Below are 21222 nucleotides of genomic sequence, written 5' to 3'. Positions count from 1 at the left end.
ATACGGTGTTGTGTACATAGCTTCTTAAGCAAACGATGCGAATGATTAGCGCTCATATGGTCGTAGGGCGGTCCCGTGGTACAGTCGTCAACTCAAACGACTCAATAACATGCCCGTCATGGGTTCAAGCCCAGAATGGACCGTCCCCCCGTAGCAAGGATTGACTAACCAGCTTGCGTGGCAATGAATTATGTCTCGAAAGCCTGTAATAGGCCGGCATGTCCACGTAGGACGTTACGCCAAATTGAAGAATAGAACGGTCGTGTATCGTGGATTCTAGTGAAGTGGGAACAGTATTTGAATATTTGCCTAGTAACCAGTTCCTTCCCAGTACTTGCTTCTGATCCAATGCTTGGAAGGCCTTTGCTGTCAGGAGAAATGGGGCGTTTGGCGCAGAAATCTTCCACTGGTATTGTCCTTTTTATTTTGATGTTGGGTCTTACTTGTACGTTATCTTTGCTCACAATGCTCAATCCTACCTATGTAATGGTGAGTCGTATGGGAATCGAAATATGTTCGGTTTTGTATCATTCAGTGTGACTTTATTTAGGCACTAAAACGGAATGTAACGCTAGACAAGCCGAAATTATATGTGATCAAACAGTAACAGATTCATAGCTATCAATTAAGCAATACGTCGCCGGCTAAAATGTAATGTTAAATCATAAAACGACAACCCTAAGATAGAGCTTATTGGTATGAATTTCAACAATGCAAAGTCTAACTGTTTGATCTATGACGCTGCCGCCTATTATGCTGGCTGTCATACGCTGTCCAACTAATGAATCATTAGCCACGTTACTTAACCACCAACGACGGCCTTGAATTGTTCGCAATGTCTCCCCAAATGACCTCGCAGCGAACTCCTCTCCCGCCCATCCCGTCTATCCCTTCTGGGCTAGGATGTTGTTCGGTGCCCTCCGCGTCTTTCTAGCTTTGGGGAAAGCCACTTTCCTTCGTACATGCTGCAGTACAGTGACAACAGCTGGATCATGTCCAGCTGTCTGCAGGCGGCCCTACTGGCACGAGCCCCGATTGGGTACGAGGTGAAGCGAAACTCGAACGCATCGGTCACACCACGACGACAGCGCAGTCAACAGGTACCGCACGAAGCAGCGTCGTCCGCTAGGTTTTGATAAGCGCACGTGCATGGAATCAATGATCGGGATTGTACCATCACCCGTGTGCCGCCGATGTGCGTGTGGTTGGGACGATCCATAGCGGCCAGCGATCATCGGATGGCCTTAATATGTGCCACCAGGAGCTGTGAAGTCCCAGCGGGCGGAGGGCAGAACGGGCGGGGGAGCGGCGATGCGGTATGTAAATTTGCCGTGTACCACCCGAAAGTACGCGAGGGCAGTGTGCATCGTCGATCGAAATTGGATTTGTGTTTCGGTATAAAAACCATTCGCTACCATCGATCAGTACGTCAGTCAGTTGCGCTTCACCTCACTAAACAGTGTGAAATTTCACCTACTCAAGCCTACAATGAGTTTGCTCAAAGTAAGTGTGATCCCGGTTTTGCCAGCGGCGGAACAAGTGCCTCGCTCTCTCGTTGTGCTGTGTGTGCCCCAAAGGGCCCGAGAACGAATGACAAGTGTTTCCGGCCGTGTTCCGATTCGATATACCCTGCTGAGTGTTCTGAAACCTCCAACTCTTTTCTCACCCCGTCCCGTCCGTAGGTTGCCGTTTTCGCCGCCCTAGCCCTGTGCGCTAGCGCCGAGCCTAAACCAGATCCGGCGTTGTTGGCCGCTCCGTTGGCGGCTGCGGCTCCCCTTGCCTACTCGGCACCGTACGTGCAGGCCCCGCTGGTAGCTCGGTCGTTTGCTGCGCCGGCGCCGTTGGCCTACTCGGCACCGCTGGCCGCCTACACTGCGCCGGTTGTGGCCCGTGCCGCTTACACGGCGGCTGCCGCTCCCCTTGCTTACAGTGCGCCGGTGGTAGCTGCCCGGGCTGCCCCGCTTGCTGCCGCTGCCTACACCGCTCCAGTTGTTGCCGCTGCTGCCCCGGCTGTTGTTGCTGCTCGTGCTGCCGCGCCGGTCGTTGCTGCCGCTCCAGTCGTTGCTGCCCGTGCCGCGCCGGTTGTGGCCGCCGCCCCAGTGCAGGCCGAGTTCACCGATGCCTACCCGCAGTACCAGTACGCGTACAACGTCCAGGACACGCTGACCGGTGACTCCAAGACGCAGGAGGAAACCCGCGACGGTGACATCGTGAAGGGATCGTACTCGCTCATCGAACCCGACGGTTCGCGCCGCATCGTCAACTACTATGCCGATCCGATCAACGGTTTCAACGCCGTCGTGCAGAAAGATGTTCCGGTTGCTGTGGCGACGCCCGCCGTTGCCGTCGCTGCCAAGACCGTGGTGGCTCCGGCCGTCGCTGCCAAGGCCGTCGTTGTCTAAGCCGAACCCGGCTAGTCGCATGACGCCGTGTACATACAGGACCATCTAGCCCGAGCTCGACTGTAAATAGTGCCTACGTCTGCCAACGCTCACTCTCTCTGCCCACTGCTACACAGTGGGCAGCACTGCACAGGACAACGACCGGATCTGCGTGCAAACTTTGATGCATTCGTTCATCTGTACATAATTTCCACTGTCCCGCTTTTGCTAAAGCACCTCGCTTCTACTGACTTCCTCATTTGCACTCCTTCCTCCCCACCCCCTCACCACCACCCCAGCACCCGTATCCTAGCACCTATCTGGCTCCTAAATTCCTTTCCATTCCGTTTTCCCGTATCCAAAATTGTTGTAAGATTGTGACAAAGAAATAAAAGAAAATCTGTTTTTGTAATGAATTGAAAATAAGCTGTGTTTTATTTGTTTGCTGGTATTTTTTAAATATAATGTTTAGGATTTTTTAGTAATTTTCCCCAAAAATATCGATTGGTTATGCTCTATAACTTAAACTTTTTGTTTGTTTCCCGCTATTTCTATTTCAACACTATAGAACTAGAGAGGAAGAATATTGGCGTTTATCACACCACGAGAATGTGGCTCGTATGCGCCTGAAGCTGGAACCGGACCTGTACCACGATCCGCATACAGCGGCCGCCAATATGCGCGACAACACAACGTCCTCCACCTCGCAAAGCCGCCGCCTTTCGTCCGAGTTTGGATCGACGTTTGCACCTGCCGCGATCGGGGAAGAGAACACCGACGACGAGATGTTGCTGCTGGAGGAGGAAATGAGAAACAGCCTGGAGCCGCAAGTGTAAGAACCAGTGCGGCTGCTCGGGTCGTTTGAGCAAACTGTACTATTTCCCCTACTCGACATATTTTTTTTTTTTTACAGTCCGGAAACGTCGGGACGGGAGAAAATTGTCATCACGCAGGAGTGCGAGCTGATCACGCTGATGACGCGTGTGAAGGGCCGCTTCGATCTGACAACCAACCAGCTCATGTTCACGGAAATAGCATCGCTGAAGGATGACGGCCAGCGGCACGACTTTAAGTTTCCGATCGGTCAACTGCGCGAGCTGCACCTGCGCAAGTTTAACCTGCGACGAAGCGCGCTCGAGATGTTTCTCACCGATCAGACCAGCTACTTTCTGAACTTCACGACGCGGACGCGCAATAAAATATTTACCAAAATTCTCAGCCTGCAGCCACCGAACATACTGTACGGGTCGGGGCGTTCGCCGGCCGAGCTGCTCAAGTCGTCCGGCCTGACGCAGAAGTGGGCCAATCGGGAGATATCGAACTTTGAGTATCTGATGCACCTGAACACGATCGCCGGCCGGTCGTACAACGACCTCAGCCAGTATCCGGTGTTTCCCTGGATATTGGCCGACTACACGAGCGAGGTGCTCGATCTGAACGATCCGCGATCGTTCCGGGATCTCAGCAAACCGATCGGCGTGGTGAACCCGAAGAACGAAGCGGAGGTGCGCAGCAAGTTCGACGGGTTCGAGGATCCGTCCGGCATGATACCGAAGTTCCACTACGGTACGCACTACTCCAACTCGGCCGGCGTGCTGCACTATCTGATCCGCGTCGAGCCGTTCACGTCGCTGCACATCGAGCTGCAGAGCGGCCGGTTCGACGTGGCCGACCGGCAGTTCCACTCGATCCCGCAAACCTGGAAACTGCTGATGGACAACCCGAACGACGTGAAGGAGCTCATACCGGAGTTCTTTTACTTCCCGGAGTTTTTGAAAAACATGAACCGCTTCGATCTCGGCGTGCTGCAGATGACGAAGGAGAAGGTGGATGATGTGGTGCTGCCGCCCTGGGCCAAAACGGCGGAAGACTTTATCGCGATCCATCGGCGAGCGCTCGAGTCGGAGTATGTGTCGCAGCATCTGCACCACTGGATCGATCTGATCTTTGGCTACAAGCAGAAGGGCCCGAAAGCGGTCGATGCGCTGAACGTGTTCTACTACTGCTCGTACGAGGGGGCGGTCGATCTGGATAAGATTGCGAACCCGATCGAGCGGGAAGCGGTCGAGGGTATGATTAACAACTTTGGCCAAACGCCGTCGCAGCTGTTGCGGGACCCACACCCGCGGCGATTGTCGCTGGACGAGCTGACGATACGCCTGCTAAAGCTGGAGCTGCGACGCCCGGATTTGACCCTGATTCTGGACCGCGTCCAGTGTACGGCGTGCGATCTATCCACCGATAAAGACCCGGTGGTGTATCTGAGCACGCCGAAAAGTCCGCCCCGGTCGTTTTTGCAAACCAGCCCGGACATGCTGATCACGGTGACGAAATCGGGCATACTGGGCTGCCACAGTTGGATGTCCTTCGACAAGGAGCGAGGCTTTCTGCTCGAGATCGATGCGACCACGCTGAACCTGAAGTGAGTTGAAAGTGGCACGGAGGGGGGTAAGCGTTCTCTCTTTCCAATGGCCTTTGTCAACCGTGTCTTTTGTCTACTGTTTTTTTCAGAAATCGCAAAAAGTTGACTGGCCCATTTCATCCATCGATAACGCTCAGCTCGAAACTGTTTGCCCTCAGTGTGGACGCGAAGTACATCTACGCCGGAGGGATCTGGGACAACTCGGTGCGTGTGTTCAACATGGCCCGGGGCAAGGTGGTCGCATCGGCAATCAATCATTTCGGTGAGTCGCTACGGATGCTGTGCTGCAATTGCGATCGTGTACTAAACGAAACTTCCGTTGACAGATGTGGTGACCTGTATCGCTATGGACAACTGTGGCTCGTACCTGGTGACTGGATCAAAGGACTGTACCTGTGTCATATGGTCGCTTAGTACGAGCAACAGCGTCAGCCAACCGGCCGGGTCTAATTTGCAGCCCAACACGGCCGCCTTGAACCAGAACCTGGCCGGCAACGTGGTGGGAAGTGCCAATGTTGTACACCTTACCAATAACCTCACGCCGAAACCGGTGCACACGCTGTACGGGCATGACGATGCCGTGTCTTGTGTGGCCATCATGACCGAGCTGGACATGGTGGTTTCCGGCTCACTGGTAGGTTTCCGTGTTTAGAAGACGAACCCTTGAGGTGGGAGTACGAAATAGTAATGCATACATTTTTTCTGTTTCTTTTTTCTCTTCAGGATGGTACTGTAAATGTGCATACCATCAAAAATGGACAGTTCATCAGGACAATAAATCCCATCGGATGTACGGGCTGCAAGATTGAAGTATCCTTCATTACCATATCCTATCAGGGTGGGTAGAAAGTGAAACAATTGCACTACAAATAAGCAAAGTTCGCGATTTTCCCCTTTATGATGGAGGGTTCATTGGTTCTTTTCCCTCCCACCAACAGGTCATATCGCTTTCTCAGCCCTCGACGATACTTCCCATTCGGTGCACGTGTTCAGTATAAACGGTGTCAGCCTCGGCTCCAAGTACGTGTCCGGTCGTGTGACTGGGCTGACCTCATCCTCCGACTATTTGGTGGTTTCGGACGACGCCGGCGACGTTACGATGAGCCGGCTGTACGGGTAAGTAGTGGGTAAGCTATGTGCTTATCTTTCCCTATATTTTGTACCGATCAAAACTGAAAGTAATGATGTGTAAATTGGCTCAAATTGCAGGCTAAAACCTATCTTCGACATTCCCCTACACGTCCCAACGCAAACGGTTGTGGGAACGGTTGGCAATACACATCTGTTGGCACCATTGCGAGATGGCAGCTTGGGCGTGATCGGGATCCAGCAACCGATCCCTTATAAAAAGCACACCGTATTGAACGTCTAATCTTCCAACCTGTAGCCTATATATTATCTGGAAAATCACCTTCCAGAGAAGTTAAGTTTGTATCGCGTCAACGCAAAGTCAGTATTCTTCAAATTGTAGAGATTTATTTGAAAAAAAAAGAAACAATTTCCTGCCTGATATGGGATCGTTGCATTAATGGGAGTCAATTGGTAGTCTATAGATGAATCGCAGGATGAGTTACGTGTTAGGCAGTGTTTTGTTAGACAAATTTCTTCCATGTTTATGTTTTATATGTACCCGCTGTATGCTCCTTGTTTCTTTCGTTTTATATCCATTGAAAGCAACTGGCAACGGATAACGCAAACTACAATCGCATTTCCTCCTCAGAATCCACGAATTCGCAAACTACTTCCCGTCCTGCAGCGTATTGTGACGAACCGTAAACAAAAAGATACTAACATAGGGAATCCTTTTAAAACACAAAGCATTAAAACGTATGAATATGATGTAGAGTAGTGTCAATGTTAAACGTATGTTGTTATAGCTGATTGTGGTGTGGAAGTATTGTTTTAACAGTGTAAACAAAAGCAAATTAAAATAAAAACATTATAAAACATTATAACAAACAATGTGCGATGTAACGTTGGGAGAGGAAAAGATCGCTGTTAGCCAATATATTCAGTATCCAGAGTAGAAGTTTTCTGAACATAAAGCAAAAGTGAGCATTAGTAATGCTATCCCTTCGTGTATCGTGCGTAGAATGCTAGGGAAAGAATTTCGTTTCGAAAATAGTTTCTTTTTCAAGCTTATACACTTATAGGCGTAATCCCTCGATAATAACGATCCTTCATCCTGACAACCCAATTTTTAGAAAACGACATTTTATCAACTACCAAATCCCGTACTATTTCAACATGAGTAAATAAAATACATTTCCACGACTTTTTCTGTTCTTTATTTCTTTTCAATAAAATGCTTTTTTGTAAATCAACTGAGCTTGAATCTTAATATAAATTTACAAGATGCAAACTATGAAAACACATTCACCTGTATCGTGCATAATCAAGCAGTTGAAACGCCCTATTTGCAGTGTTTCAGCTGGTAAGAAAATGGTTCAAAAATATTGTGTCTTTTTTCCAACGTACCCGATCATTTGAATTGGTGGGTTATTTTTTGTGGACCAAAATATCCCACGCAAAATTGTTCCTTGGGACAAGCTGTCACGTTTGGCACAGCTTCAGAACTGTTGCTTGGGAGCGCAGAAAAGGAAGACGCCATTTTGAAACAGTGAAAAACCAAGCTACCCGGTTCCGTGTAAAAGAGTTGCATGATCGCTGTTTGTGGTGTGTCTTGACGTGCTATTTGAGTGAATTTTGCGCCCCTGTTTATTGCCAACCGCATTTTATTATATTGTGCAACGAAATAGGTGAATAATGCTTTGATTTTCTTGACTTTTTGTGATGGCAACTGCGGTGTGCTTACCTCGACGAGGTCCCCCAAAACCGGGGTATCAAGCTCAGCTTTGTTCTATCGCCAATTGCAGCCCAGAGAACGGGCCGAGTGAAAAATCAATAAACATGCAGCGAAGGGTGTTGCTTCCATAACAGTTTGAAACAATCTTTGAATAGTATAATATGCTAGTTTTTGGCGAAACGTCGTCGGGAAAATGGTCTTCGGTAGCATTATCGATTTTTCTATCTTTTTTCTATTCACTCGTAGCAACCCCCGAGAACGGAAGTGAAGTATCCGTTGCCAAGTGTGAACAGCTTACATAAATAATGATGGATATGTCCGGTCCACCGAGAGGTGGCTATCGTGGCCGTGGAGGACCGCCCCGAGGTGGATACAGTGACCGGGGAAGGTAAGGGAGCATAAATGATGCTGTAAATGAGTCCGACGTGTAATACATTCTTAACTTTGTATCATCTTTCCCTTTCTCTCACACACCCAAACACACACACACATATACCCAAACATACGCTGACACGGTTTTTGTACAGCTCACCATTTCCATTCAGAGGTCGCGGCCGTGGAGGCGGACCACCGATGGGTCCCCGTATGGGTATGGGAGGCGGTGGCCCCCCTATGATGCGTGGACGAGGGGGAATGATGCGAGGCGGCGGTCCCCCAAGGGGTATGGGTGGTCCGCCACGAGGCGGTGGTCCACCGATGTCGCGCGGTGGTCCATACGGCGGTGGTGGTGGCGGCCGCCCAATGGGTGGTCGTTCCAATTATGGAGGCCCTCCGTCCTCGGTATCGAACGGATCGGGACCGCCCGCCGCTATTGCTGCGGCAGAAAATGGCGACGGTGGTAAGGTGGCGGAAACAAACGGTGCAACTAAAGCCGTCTCGACCACCTCGAGCGGTGGATCGGGTGCTGGCCAAAGTGGTGGAAGTTCCGGCGGTTCGGGCACCGGTGCTGCCCAGGGCGGTGCATCCGGTGGCTCCGAGACAGAGCACATGTCACCTAAGCAATCGATAAAAACGGCCGATTCGAGCAGTTTGGCGGCCGGATCGCAAGAATCGTCGATACAATCCACACACTCGTCCGCACCGTACCATTCGTCTCCGCGCGGAATGTCCCGTGGACGGGGCGGATTTATGTCACGCGGCATGAGTCGCGGCCGGGGTGGTGGCGGAGGTGGATACGGCGGCGGTGGCGGTGATTACGGTGGGCCAAGGCCGTACCGCGGCGGAATGGGCGGAGGCCGAGGACGAGGCGGTGGTGGCGGGTATGGTGGTGGTGGCGGCGGTGGCGGCTACGGCGGAGGTGGTATGTCCGGTGGTGGCGGTTACGGCGGAGGTGGTGGTGGAGGTATGGGTGGTGGTGGCGGTGGTGGTGGATATGGCAACGCGCCACCCTCCTCTTACAACCCGATGGGTGGCTACGGACAAAACAATGGTGGTCCGGGAGGTGGTGGGTACGGTCAGGGTCCACCGCCACCACGCCAGTTTGACTCACGCCAGCCAGCGAACCCGTCCGCCGTACCGCCGATCAACAAGCGCGGTGGTATCCCTGGAGTGGGAGGCCCCCCGGGACCGAAGCGTGGACGTTACGACGCTGGCCCGCCAACACGCGCACTGCCACCGAAGGCTATGCCACCGCATCACGGTGCGGCGGCTCCGGTTCCGTCGTACAGTGCTCCACCCCAGCCTATGGCCAACCACGGTGGCTATAGCGATCCGAACGCGCATGCTCCACAAATGGAACATCAGTACACGCACACACCTGCGGCCAACACTGGCGGATATGGAAACACGGCCGCACCGCAAGCCGGCTACGCCAGCAACGGATACAGCCAAAGCTCGTACGGCAACACGACGATGGCTAGTACCGGGTATCCCAGTACTGGCACGGAGTACGATACCACACACTATGATTATAGGTACATAAACCATTTAAGTAGATAGATGTTTAATTTTGCCGCTTTTTCAGCCAGATGACCTTCTACTTACTGTTCTTGTCCACTGATTGTTATTGTTCAAGCGTGTGAACCATCTGCTTCTCGTTCCAGTTCATAACAGATTATTCGTTAGTTTAAATTCCTTTTAAAATAACTCTTTTGTGCCTTCTATTTGTTCCACTGTTAACAGCAATACGGCCACATACGATACACGCTATCAGTCTGGCTACACGCAGGATTACAGCCAAACGTACGGCACCACCGCGGACTATAGTGCTGTTTCGACAGACACATACGCCAGCCAGCAGTACGACGATCGCTCCACTGCCTACAGCGGCTACGGTAAGTACGACATAACTCATGCTCCCTTCGTAGATGCATCAATCTTTTCCTCCTTTCCTTGCATTTAAATACTCTGCATTTTCCTTGAACCATGGTGGTAACGTTACCATGGTGACCGAAGCCTGTAGACACTTACTGCGAGCGTGCCAACGCTCTAACTGTGCAATAGTGTCTACCTAATCGGGAAAGTAGAATGATCTTTAAAGATTGTTAAACTAAGAACAGTGAGAATTCGATACCACTTAGCGATTAGTGGTTTATATTATTATTTCATAAAACAAGAGTACATTGTACGATACAAAAAAACAAATAGAAGAGCCGGCTCTATAAACCATCGTATCGTAAGTTTTACGACACACTGAAAACAGTGAAAGTAAATTAAAGGTCCGTATAACAAAATGATGTCGATCGAGCTCGATCAAGTAACAAAGTACAAATGCTAGCGATAAAGTAAAGACAATCATTCTATATTATTTCTTGCAACAAACCAATGCAATGATACCAAAGCTATGAGAATCGTGCAATTGTGATATAAAGTAGACGTTACGTGACGATTATCAGCACGAAATAGTGAATTAAATACCACATTCGCACTATCGATGCGGAAGGGTAGGAATGCAATGAGAATTAAGTTCGTTTTTTTTGCAAAAATAATCTATTACCAACCGAATTATCATTCGTAGCAGCTTAGGCTTGGGAATAATTTACATTTTAATGTTATTATTTCATCATTAATTTCATTCTTAAAGAATTCGCGGGGAAAAAACGGTCGTAGTTGAGCTTGAAGAAAAAGAAAATATGTTTGAAAAAAAAAACAGGCAATACGTATGGAGTATTTTGTTGTTGTTAAAAACAAGTACGACTTAAGACGAGAGACTATGACGAAATGAACTGAGCATACATATGCCAATAATGCAAAACAGTACGAAAAATAACGCGATAAGCTATTCAAAAACACGATGTGAAGGACGCAACTGAAGGAAATGAAACATATTCAACTCTATCACACATTAATCGAAGAACATATTTTGTACATTTGATGAAATAAAACGCTATATTAATAGTCTTTTCATGCGTTATGTATGACTAGTGAGCGGTTGATCAAAATATATATAAAAAGAGCGTGCATTATGCAGTGTTATGTATTAACCGCCATTAACCGCCACGAAGAGAGACAAACTTTAAAACATATCAAGCAAATTCTGCCAAATGAAAATACGCGAAGAATCAAGAATCAAAATACGTACGAAAAATGATAGTTAAATCAACAGCAAAAGAAAACTCAACTGCGATCGTGGGGATGAAGAGGTTTTACGTTTCTTTTAAGTTTTATTAGCCACGTACAGGGCCGAGATGATATAAGATGGAGGTGGTCTTAATATTTGCGAGATTATTTATCATTTTGAAACATGAATTACGCTATAATTGAATGCTTCCGGTAAAGAACGGAAAACAATCACACAAACCAAAGTAGAAACATGGATTGATCATTATTTAACCTTCGCCAAACAAAAAGATATATATTTTCTTTACTATCCAATGATACATGCAAACAGCTAATGAAAAATGATTCAATTTTCTTCCCCTACCATTCTCTGCCTCAATTTCCTTTCCTTTACAAAACCTCCCTGGCCTCTTCTTCAACCTATTCGAACCCAACCGACCATCATTATCAATATTTCATTCTTCCAACTAGACGCGCAAGCGTATTCGCAGGGCTACGCCAAAACTGATCAATACGCACACAGCGGTTACTATTAAACAGCTTAATTAACCGGCTAATCAAAAGCAAAAACGATACCGCGAGCGCATGCCCAAAAAAGGCAAAGGGATGATGGTATAAGGAATAAGAAGGGTGTGCGAGTGTGTGCGCGACAGAGTACGGAGAAGAGTACACATCAAACTGCAGCTGCCGCTACTCTTAACGCGAACAATAACGGCGCAAAACAGCTTTCAAAGATAAAACTCACACATACACACTCTAAAGGCCATGCTGTGCAGTGGGGAAACAAAAACTAAATAGTCAACTGAAGTGTGCGCGCGCGCCTGGGGTGTGCAGGATCAATACACGTCTTCAAGAGAATGAATCCTTTCTCGGCAATCACGCGTCAAAGAAGATAGGATGATAAGCAAACAGTACAGAGTTCTATGCAAAACGCATCTCCCGATTGTGTGGTGTGTAGCCTGGTGTAAAGTGGGGAGGTCTCCCCCCCCTGTGCACTATTACTCAACATGATAACGAACTCATCTATTCAGAAGACCAAAAATTAATAGAGAAAAACGAAAGGAACAATGGTTTTTGCCACATCGCGCTACGCTCCCATACGAAGGGCGTAGAGTTACACCTACCGACCGACAGCGATCGATCATTTACAAGATGTGTACAGAACTACCTAAACGGAATCGGCTAATGCCGTGGAAAAAAAAGCCAGCATCAGCATAAATAGTAAGCAAAAGCGGTGGTAGGCGCATTATTCTGCCAGCTGGCATGGGATGCTCGTTTTAGCATATTAGTAGTTTAAAAACAAGAATCATAACAGCCGAGTAGTAGCAGTCTCTTATCAGTTTCAAGCAGATAGTGTGAGCAATTAGTACGTAAGCACAGTTCGTGAACTATTGCGCAGAATTATTAATGACATAGTGGGAACAGACAGAAAGAGATACACAGAAAGAAAGCCAGGTATCTATCACGTTTGATGAACAGAAGTTTTGTTTTAAGTTTAAATGTATTCCACATACACACAGGGCGACGACAAGCTCGATAGGTTTAAATAATCTAGCAAAGGAGTGCCCGACAAGTGGACAGCAGGAGTTCGATATGCGTCTTCATGCAAAAGCGACTAAAATTAGGAAGTTAGCTCAGAGCATGCGCAGAACATTGGAAAACTGCAAGACACAAACGCAAAAACAGGATTGAATTTGTAATAATTTGATTGGTTTTAAATCCCTTTTATTTGTTACAAAAGATCATCATGCAAGAGTTTCTCTTTAAGGTATCCTTTTTTGTTTTGTAAAAGTATGACTAAGCACACAGACTCTTAGAACCCAATAGACGATACTAATAAACCCAATAAATAGTGTGATTTTGTTTTAAAGCGAATTTTCTCAAAACAGTTAGTAACTTAGCTTTTTATATACTCAACTGACTTGTAAATGCTTTGAGTTTTTTTTTTCTGACGCCTTCGAGAGACAATTATGTATTTCCCTTTATCTTTCGTTATCTTCCACTGAAATATATTGTGTTATAGTCATAAAAATGCAGGGCTCAGCAGGACGCAGCAAGGCATTCAAACATATTTTTTGGCTACCACTTAGAACGTAAGCTTAAGGAATAATAATAATAATAACAATATAGACTAGAAATTACAGTGAGTAGGGATGAGGTGCGTGTTAAGCAAGATTTTTGGCAGGCAACTTACAGCCAATTTGTGTCCGAGTATGCGTGCGAAGGGCAAATTACACATCGGAAAGGGTTTAAGCATTTTTGAAAGCAAAGTATTGGCAGTGGTAGTAGGTAGGTAAGGTGAGTCAGTTATGGAACTACGTTTTCTATACATAATTTGACTTTCACTTGAAATGTAGTCGCCCCCTTTCCGCTCAGTCATTTAACGCAAAACGTGAAAGATGTCCAAGCAAGTCAAGCAAGTAAAGGGATCAGTTTGTGCAGAGTGTACTATCTTACGGTGGAGCAGCAGAAACGAAAATAAAATGGAAACATTAAACCAACTACACACAACCAACCGATAAAGCTAACCATAAATAAATTTGGTAACACAAACCGTACAGTATGCTTTAGAGGGCGCGTTTCATTATTTTACCTACTACACAAACCTTTCGTAGACTCCGGTATCTCTCAAACGAAATATTTTATTATTCTCATCATTTTCGTGTGTAACGTCCTATTTTGATGGCAAAGGCAGAGGAAGAAAAGCACGTTTTTATGCCCTAAGTCGTACAAAAATCTACAATACCAATTGCTCAAAGCACTGAAAGAAGAGGAAGGGACAGGGAGAGGGTACACATGGTTATGTGTTGTGGAACATATACATATCAACGAGTACGTACAGGTATATAAGAGAGTTTACCTGTAAGGAAATGAACACTTACCTGTGTACCGGATGGGGGTAACAAACAGCTTTAATCTCTACATTTCGGTCGGTACCAAAAGCAAGCAACGGCTATGCAAAGTTATGTTTCGAAATGATTTCATTGCATCCTCTTATCTATAGAACCTTCACCGAAAAGTCATTCCCTTGAAAGACAAAAGCTACCTGGCTGTTGTAAAAATCCATCTACCGGGTACCTGCAAACGCCCTAAATCTACAAAAAGGTGTTCTCTCTACCTATTATGCTGTATAATGTCTATAGACAAGCAACAGGCAAACCTTAAATATGAATTATTTTCAATATTCGTTCGTATTGCTAATCTTATAACAGTAATTTTTGAGTAAAAATCGTACCAATAAATTCCAACGTTCAAAGCTTTACGATATTGAATTAATTCAGTAAATATAGTGTAACAACGATAATGGTTAAAACATGTCTTCCCTTTCCAAAATGTTACAACAGATCTAAAATCAGCTCAGCGTATTTGCTGCGTGCTACGCCTTCGTAATTATTAAAATTGAACCAAATTATTAATGTTTTTTTTCTAACAAATCCAAGCATAAGAAAGGAGATGAACGCGATGTAATGCAACGCGCTAATAGATTATGTGTATGCATCGTAATCATTTGCCGTAGTAGAACCAATCGGTTTCTTTCATTGTTGAATGTTGGGATTTATTTTGTTTAAACCGTCATAATATAACGATGAAAATAGAAGACTTGAAACGCCACAAAGGTTGAAACTAAATTATGAATTTGAGTAATTTCACTAAAGTTGAGCAGTGCTTATCTGCTGGCATGGAACTAGAATGGGATGTGAAACCTATTATTCCTGATTTTCCTAAAAAAAAATAATTCAAATCTGTCCTAAACATGTGCCTTTCCATGGGTTTAAGCCATAGATGATAACGGGGATTAGAATGGGAATGTAATCGATTGATATCCGATTGACAAACAAACAAAAACAAGATGACGAACCAAATCAGAATCTAAACACAACTGAAAACAATCTGGAGAAAATAGTTACGAAATGAGAAACGTCTGCACGCATTGTGTCAACTGCCAGAGAAAACAAGGTAATTATTGGTATTTAATATGTTTGCTATTCAATGCTTCTTAATTTAAAAATCACAACCACTTACGATATGCCGTCCTGTAGTACATATTCATAGTTTGATTATACACATACGTAAATAGGAAGAACCTCCTCACCACTGCTGATCAATCGGCAACAGCTGAACGGTACACTGATAATAATACCCAATGCACAGTTTGAATATATTTTTTTAAATATATGATTTTTGCGGACCCATATATGAAGGTGATGGCCCCAATACGGTGCAATTCGACGTTGGTAATTTAAAATTTCGAAAAAACAAACATTTTAGTTCGTTAAAGAGACTATTAATGAGCAACGATATTATGATATATAAACGAGTACATTACATATAGCGATTATACATGGTCGAATGTGTCTGACTGCCGCAAGGAAAACTGTGTAAATTTAAAAGAAATCGCACTAAGTCAAATACCACAATGTGTGCATTTAAAAGATTATTTATTTTGACTAAACAGTCCCCTATATATACTATATTATCTGACTGAAAAAAAAACGCAATCCTGATTGCTGCACTGCTGGGGGAACGCGCATGCGTAGTAAAAAAAAATCAAGAAAATATGCTGTACAACAAACAAGCCATAAATTTTGTCTAATTTATGTTGAAATTACCAAAGACTGTGATAATGCATCTCTCGCGCATTTGAAAGGATGCTTTATTATACAAAAAGCGAAGTAGAATTATAGATTCTATTTAAAGAATTAACCACTAACACGATAATAATAAGACACACTTTTTATATATCGATACGTAAACGATGATACGTACACTGTTGCACTCGTTTGGAATATTTAAAATTATTTGCGATCTTGCGAATAGCTTTTTAAAGTTCATACCTAGAAAGGGTTTACCGGCAATAATATAAGGGGAAACGTAGCTAGCATCCCCGAAGTGGCCATCTACTGGAGAAATCAATTCCCCATGGACTGCTACCGTTAATTGCCGCATATGCTGTTTGGGTAAGTTTTGCAATCTAAATATTCTTATTTTACATTAACATACACAAATGATGGTTAATAAAGATATACAAGCTAATGACAAAAAACAATTTTTCGCTAATGTGTTGATTTTTCATTTATTCGAACTATTCTGTGGTGTAACGTAACCGTCGTTTTGAAATGGCCATGTCCGCCAGTTTCCGTTATGTCCCAAAATATCCCTTTGGTTTAGTCAAAATATGCTGCGAGCGAAAGCGTTAAATTACCTTTCGTACATTAGGTATTTTACATTGGAAATGGAATTTAACAAATGTATCATTTTAATTGCATCGTGCAGTTTTTGTATTAGATTGTAACGTACAGCAAGAGAGATTCAGATCTCCTATTTTAAGCTTTTTAAAAATCATTTACCAAACGAAACCAGTTGCAAATTACCCCAAACGCACAAATTTAAATTTGTACCCTTGTCAGTTTTGGGCCACATTGGCTCGAACTGTCACGATGCTCAAAATTCTCACAACCACCCTGTTCGAGGCCATCTGCCAAATGGGCTGAATGCGTGTGTGTGCGTAAGCTTGCTGATGAGAAAAATCGACCAACGGCTATCGTGCATGTGTGTGCGTGATCTTTTACGCCTGTTTTAAGCGTTCTATTCGTGCGAAATTGATGATAAATCAAGTGAACTTTATATTATTCGAGATTTTCAAGCTCATTTCTACTGTATTCACATATTTGGCGAACAATTGTGACGTTACGAGATGCAAAAAATAGTCGGCGTCAGTGTTGGACCGCTAATAATACGCAGTGTTGTGGTGTGTGTGTGCGGTGTGCATTGCACGAACACAGTGACCGTGTTGGACGTTGTCAATATAAAAAAGAGCATACGATGGTGAAAAGTCGGCCATTTCTAACTGGTGTGTGAAGCAGAGCAGTTGGTGCGTGCGTGAGTTTCTGCGAGCATTGCCGCGCGGGCGCCGGGTGTGTCTCCCGGTAGCACCCCCGGTTGTTGCTGGAAGGGCGTTGCTACTGCAGTGGCGGCAGCTGAGCTTAGTGTGGCTGGCGTGTGGCAAACCGGCATCGCAGTTCAGTTAACCCTCGGATGCGGTCCACGGCACGGCTGTTGCAACAAAATGGCTGCCGTCTGGTGATAAACGTGCGCGGCAAAGCGTTGGCGTTATTTCCGTGGATGGCGTCATGTCGGCCTGCCGCAAGGTTAGAAAATCAGTGCGTATGTCCGAACCGGTTTAACCAGCATGGAACTAGCGGCTGTCAGTCTTCGATTAGAAAATGGTTAGTTTTCAATTCCGCTACTAAAACCTTCCTTCTCTTAATCAAAATAAATTTTAATATTCATCTTTCTAATTGTCTGTTCACAGATCGCCGTTCTAATTGGCGTGTTCAGCATGGACCACCTTAAGGAAACGACCCATCGCGTCGCCTAATTCCCCATCAACGTGCGTCGCAACCGCGTGGCTTGTCTCTGCTCGTGCTGAAGCGGCTCATGTTCCCGGTATTAGAAGCTGGCGGCGGAGACACGCCGGTACGCGGTGTGAAGATCATGGTTAACGACTTCACCAACACCACAGCACTTCATATTCATACATGCGCATCAGTGTGTGTGTGGGTATAAATCATCGCGATTTCCACATTGGAGTGGATCGCAATCGGGAGAGCGAAAGAGATGCAGTAATAGACCGACTATTCGGCTTTTCAGCACTAAGTCTCAGCAGCTCTTCTTTCTTCAGGCCGATGGCATGGAAAGCCATCCTGGCTGAAAAGATCTTTTAAACAACCACTAAAATTTCGGATGTAACATCTAGTATAAAACCTTGCACCATTGTGAATAAGGTAAACTGATACAGCACCAGCCCCTTAGCGGATAGTGACCAGCAATTGCATTAACGCCATTGTGGATTAGGTATGTCACTATAGCATCAGTGCCGTTGTGGATGCGATGCGGCTATACAGCGTCAGCTCCATCATGCAAGCTATGCGGCGAAAGTGGCACCCCTCTATTCTAATTCCCTCAAACAATCACTAAAATTTCGGATATTATTCAAAGCCTAAATCATTGAGGTAGTCCGTTGTAGTAGGAAGTTTCGTGTTAAATTAAACAACCACTCAAATTTCGGATGTTAACATGTGATATGCATTGCCAATCGCACTCTGATACTTAACCATCGGGTAACCGAGAAAAACCCACGGTAATCGTACAAGTTCTTTGTTCGTGTAGTTGGGATCGTAATCCTAATGTAATTTTGGATGTAGGAAGGAACGTAGAATGTAATAAACGCGTTAATCATTTTCATGCGCTGCATGGGAGAAATATCAAAGAATTTGTGCTTTGTCGTGTATTCGCTAAGAAAGAAAATAATGAACATAAGTGGTAATGGCTTGTCGAGCATAGGAATGTTCTTAGGAAGCTCTGCCGGGATTTTATGAATCAATTGTGAATGCTGACGAATGGTGGTGTGATTAAGGTGGTTAAATCAGGTTTGAGTAGGGTATTTTATGATATTGAACATATTAATTTCCTTCGGAGAAATCGTCATTCCATTTTACATTCCTGCAGGTCAGAAGGCTCCAACCTGTGGTCCGCGAAAGAATTTACTTTTGAAAAAGATAAGCTTATTACACTGTCGTGTATTTTTTTTTCCACAACTAAGCTTACATTTTCAACAAGCACGTCTAGAATAAGATTTAGAGATATTTTTGATCAAAAACTTCGAACTAAATCTACAAAATGTATGCCCTCAATCGATGTGGGCCGCGCGCAATTGTATTTTCTAAGCCAAGTGGTCCGCGATCCTAGAAAGGTTGGAGAGCACTTCTGTAGGCTACAGAACAGGTAAAACGCTTTACGGTACAAGAGCAATTATTTATTGATATCAGAAAGCCTATATTCAACAATACTATATGTTTGTAAGCTGTTCCATGAGCTCCAGAACACAACAAAATAGGTCATATTACGTAACCGAAGTCGCCCAGTGGCTTAGCTTCTCGAAGAGCATTCCAATTTGTAGATGTTTAAATGTTTTACACGCTGTATCGTACATGAAGTTGTATCTTGTAAAGTTTACTACAATGGTGATGCGGCGTGTAACATGTCATGCTTCTTGTTACTTGTTCTGCGATAGTTTTAATGCTTCCACCAATATCTCGATCCCAAAAACGATTATTGCAATTGCCCATTGAGCTAAGAAAAACAGCATCAGTGGCTTAAGATGACTATAGCTAATGATAGCGGATGATCCATCGTACATATCATATTGATGTTTACCGCTATTAATATACCAGATAAAGCAATTGTAATACTCCCGACGCCAGCACTGCTGCATACCGGCTTCGAAGACGCGTTGTTGAAATTTTTGAAAGCGCCTTACCAGCGGTGACTTGGCTCCAAATACATAAAACGGAATAGCCTCGTACACATTTTCGCTCAGTAGTGTGTATTGCATTCCGTACCCTTTCATTTTATCAGCAAACAGCTTTTCCATCATCAGAGCAGCACGATTTTCCACCAATGTAATACCATCGAACGTGTAAACCTCTTTGTCGTAGAATGCTAGCAGGCCGCTCAGTTCATGCAAATAGGTAATGTTGATTTTTCTATAATGTACGGTGATGTTGTGTTCACGCAAGTCTTCAACCGACTTGGCGTCTGGGACACGTGGCGCTTCGGTGATGTACGATACAAGCTTTGCCTCGTACGCACACTTGAGTTGGAAAAATAGCACGATCAATGCACAGGCGGTTATTTTCTCGATGCTTTTGGAAAGCACTAGCTGACGCTTATCAAACCCAAAGAGTGCTAAAGCTAGCAGATTGTTGGAGAAAAGTGTCGGCTTCAGTTGATGGATTATCTGGTAGGTTAAAAGGATGCCCAGTATCATGCCCCAGGCAGAATGCTGAAAAGGTTTGAGCATAATTTCCCACACAGTAAGCGAGCGTCCCTTCGGCGTGGCAATAGCGAACTGTTCCATTGCTACACCACTTACGGCGAATTTGTCGTACTGCGCCATAAAAAATCGATTTAGTATCAAATGTATCGGATTATACCGCGATACACACTGGGCCAGAGATTCATTGCTGTTGCATTGAAGCTGTTGCAAATGAAGTGTAAGATGTTGCGTTTCAGCAAAGAGTAGAAACAGCATAGTGTCCTCACCGTGCAGCTTTTCACAGTAAGTGGATGTGTAGAAGTCCTTAACGTATCCGGCTACTAAAAGTTTGAACTGCATCGTCTGTAGCCGGTCGAAGAACAGTTGATCGAGCGTGGGGAGGCCGGAGTGACTCGTGATGCGTAACGGTTGATAACGAAAGCAGAACACGGCGTCCTTGTTGATTGCGATCAATACGAAGTAGAACACCGACCTCGTTTGGAAATACTCTCCAATGTTCCTTATCGGAATGGTCCCAGTTGAATCGAGCTCAAACAGGACAATGGTGGGACATTCTGGCGGTATGTTCACTATCCATTGGCTGGAGTAGAAGTTGTCAAATGTTTGCTGTTGGTTTTCCCATAGTATTATGACCATGTTGGGCTCTCGTAATGTAGGAACATGGTGGCCCCGATGGTCCGCTTGTAACAGACTGACATCTTGATTACTCAGGCGCTGTGCGATGTTGTCCAGCATCAGTGATAGTACAGATTTGTTGGAAAAATGGAGTAGCCAACAGTTATATACTCCAGAATGTTGGATCTGAAGATTGTGGGTGATATTGGTTAAATAATCTATTACTTGCTCTTGTCGATCGGCCTGTGCACGAACACTGAAAAAGGTGAGAATTGCAAAGGATATTAGATCTATCTTGCGGAACATGTTGAACAAAGGCCGTTTTCAAGCACACTAAACTGGAAAACTTAATTTGCTTAACGATTTTGTTTCAAATTGTCTAGTAATTATACCGTTTATAGTTTACAGGGTTTCAGTAGCAATTTCATTATGATTGCCTAATTATTCGCGACCAGAGCTGCTATCACGGACAATAATTTTTCATTAAACTGTTTAAAACATCAAATAAATGAAAAGGAACACAGCAAATTTTCTCATCCTGCTTCAGTAAAGTTTTTTACAGAAACGGTTCAGTAATAGAATATTTTACTGATTTTCAGTATGAATGTCATGTTTTTACTGACTTTCAGTAAAACAATTTACTGAATGCATTTCAGTAATA

At 44.9% G+C, this 21222-nt stretch overlaps 4 protein-coding genes across 6 annotated transcripts in view; 3 read left to right on the top strand and 1 right to left on the bottom strand.

The window, feature by feature from the left end:
* LOC3290833 (neurobeachin-like protein 1) overlaps positions 1–7077 on the top strand; it is a 64879-nt gene extending 57802 nt beyond the window's left edge. For both annotated transcript variants that reach the window (XM_061646488.1, XM_061646489.1), the window contains 7 exons: positions 2950–3213; positions 3295–4803; positions 4893–5065; positions 5130–5437; positions 5527–5641; positions 5742–5919; positions 6013–7077. In XM_061646488.1, coding sequence (XP_061502472.1) covers positions 2950–3213; positions 3295–4803; positions 4893–5065; positions 5130–5437; positions 5527–5641; positions 5742–5919; positions 6013–6175 — 2710 coding nt within the window. In that variant the 3' untranslated portion in view covers positions 6176–7077. The remainder of the gene's footprint in view (positions 1–2949; positions 3214–3294; positions 4804–4892; positions 5066–5129; positions 5438–5526; positions 5642–5741; positions 5920–6012) is intronic.
* On the top strand, positions 1360–2807 carry LOC5667708 (cuticle protein 21). The gene is made up of 2 exons (XM_001688274.3): positions 1360–1503; positions 1683–2807. The coding sequence occupies exons 1-2, from the start codon at positions 1489–1491 to the stop codon at positions 2400–2402; spliced, it is 735 nt and encodes a 244-aa protein (XP_001688326.2). The 5' UTR covers positions 1360–1488; the 3' UTR covers positions 2403–2807.
* A 298-nt stretch (positions 7078–7375) lies between the features above and the next one.
* On the top strand, positions 7376–17845 carry LOC1272765 (uncharacterized). 2 transcript variants are annotated; one of them, XM_311673.6, is made up of 6 exons: positions 7376–7562; positions 7856–7997; positions 8137–9522; positions 9731–9882; positions 11579–17334; positions 17421–17845. In XM_311673.6, exons 2-5 carry the CDS (start codon positions 7915–7917, stop codon positions 11641–11643), a joined length of 1686 nt encoding a protein of 561 aa, XP_311673.6. In that variant the 5' UTR covers positions 7376–7562; positions 7856–7914; the 3' UTR covers positions 11644–17334; positions 17421–17845. The 2 variants fall into 2 exon arrangements, with proteins under 2 accessions (XP_311673.6, XP_061502475.1); XM_061646491.1 differs by having other exon boundaries at positions 7377–7562; positions 9731–17334.
* A 1134-nt stretch (positions 17846–18979) lies between these two features.
* LOC133391971 (uncharacterized) lies at positions 18980–20867 on the bottom strand. The gene has a single exon (XM_061649439.1). The coding sequence runs from the start codon at positions 20865–20867 to the stop codon at positions 19164–19166; it is 1704 nt and encodes a 567-aa protein (XP_061505423.1). The 3' UTR covers positions 18980–19163.
* Between the last annotated feature and the right edge of the window lie 355 nt (positions 20868–21222).

This window comes from Anopheles gambiae, chromosome 2 (genome assembly GCF_943734735.2).
Source record: "Anopheles gambiae chromosome 2, idAnoGambNW_F1_1, whole genome shotgun sequence".
NCBI classification, from domain to species: domain Eukaryota; kingdom Metazoa; phylum Arthropoda; class Insecta; order Diptera; family Culicidae; genus Anopheles; species Anopheles gambiae.
This window is presented reverse-complemented; position numbering and strand designations above follow the sequence as displayed.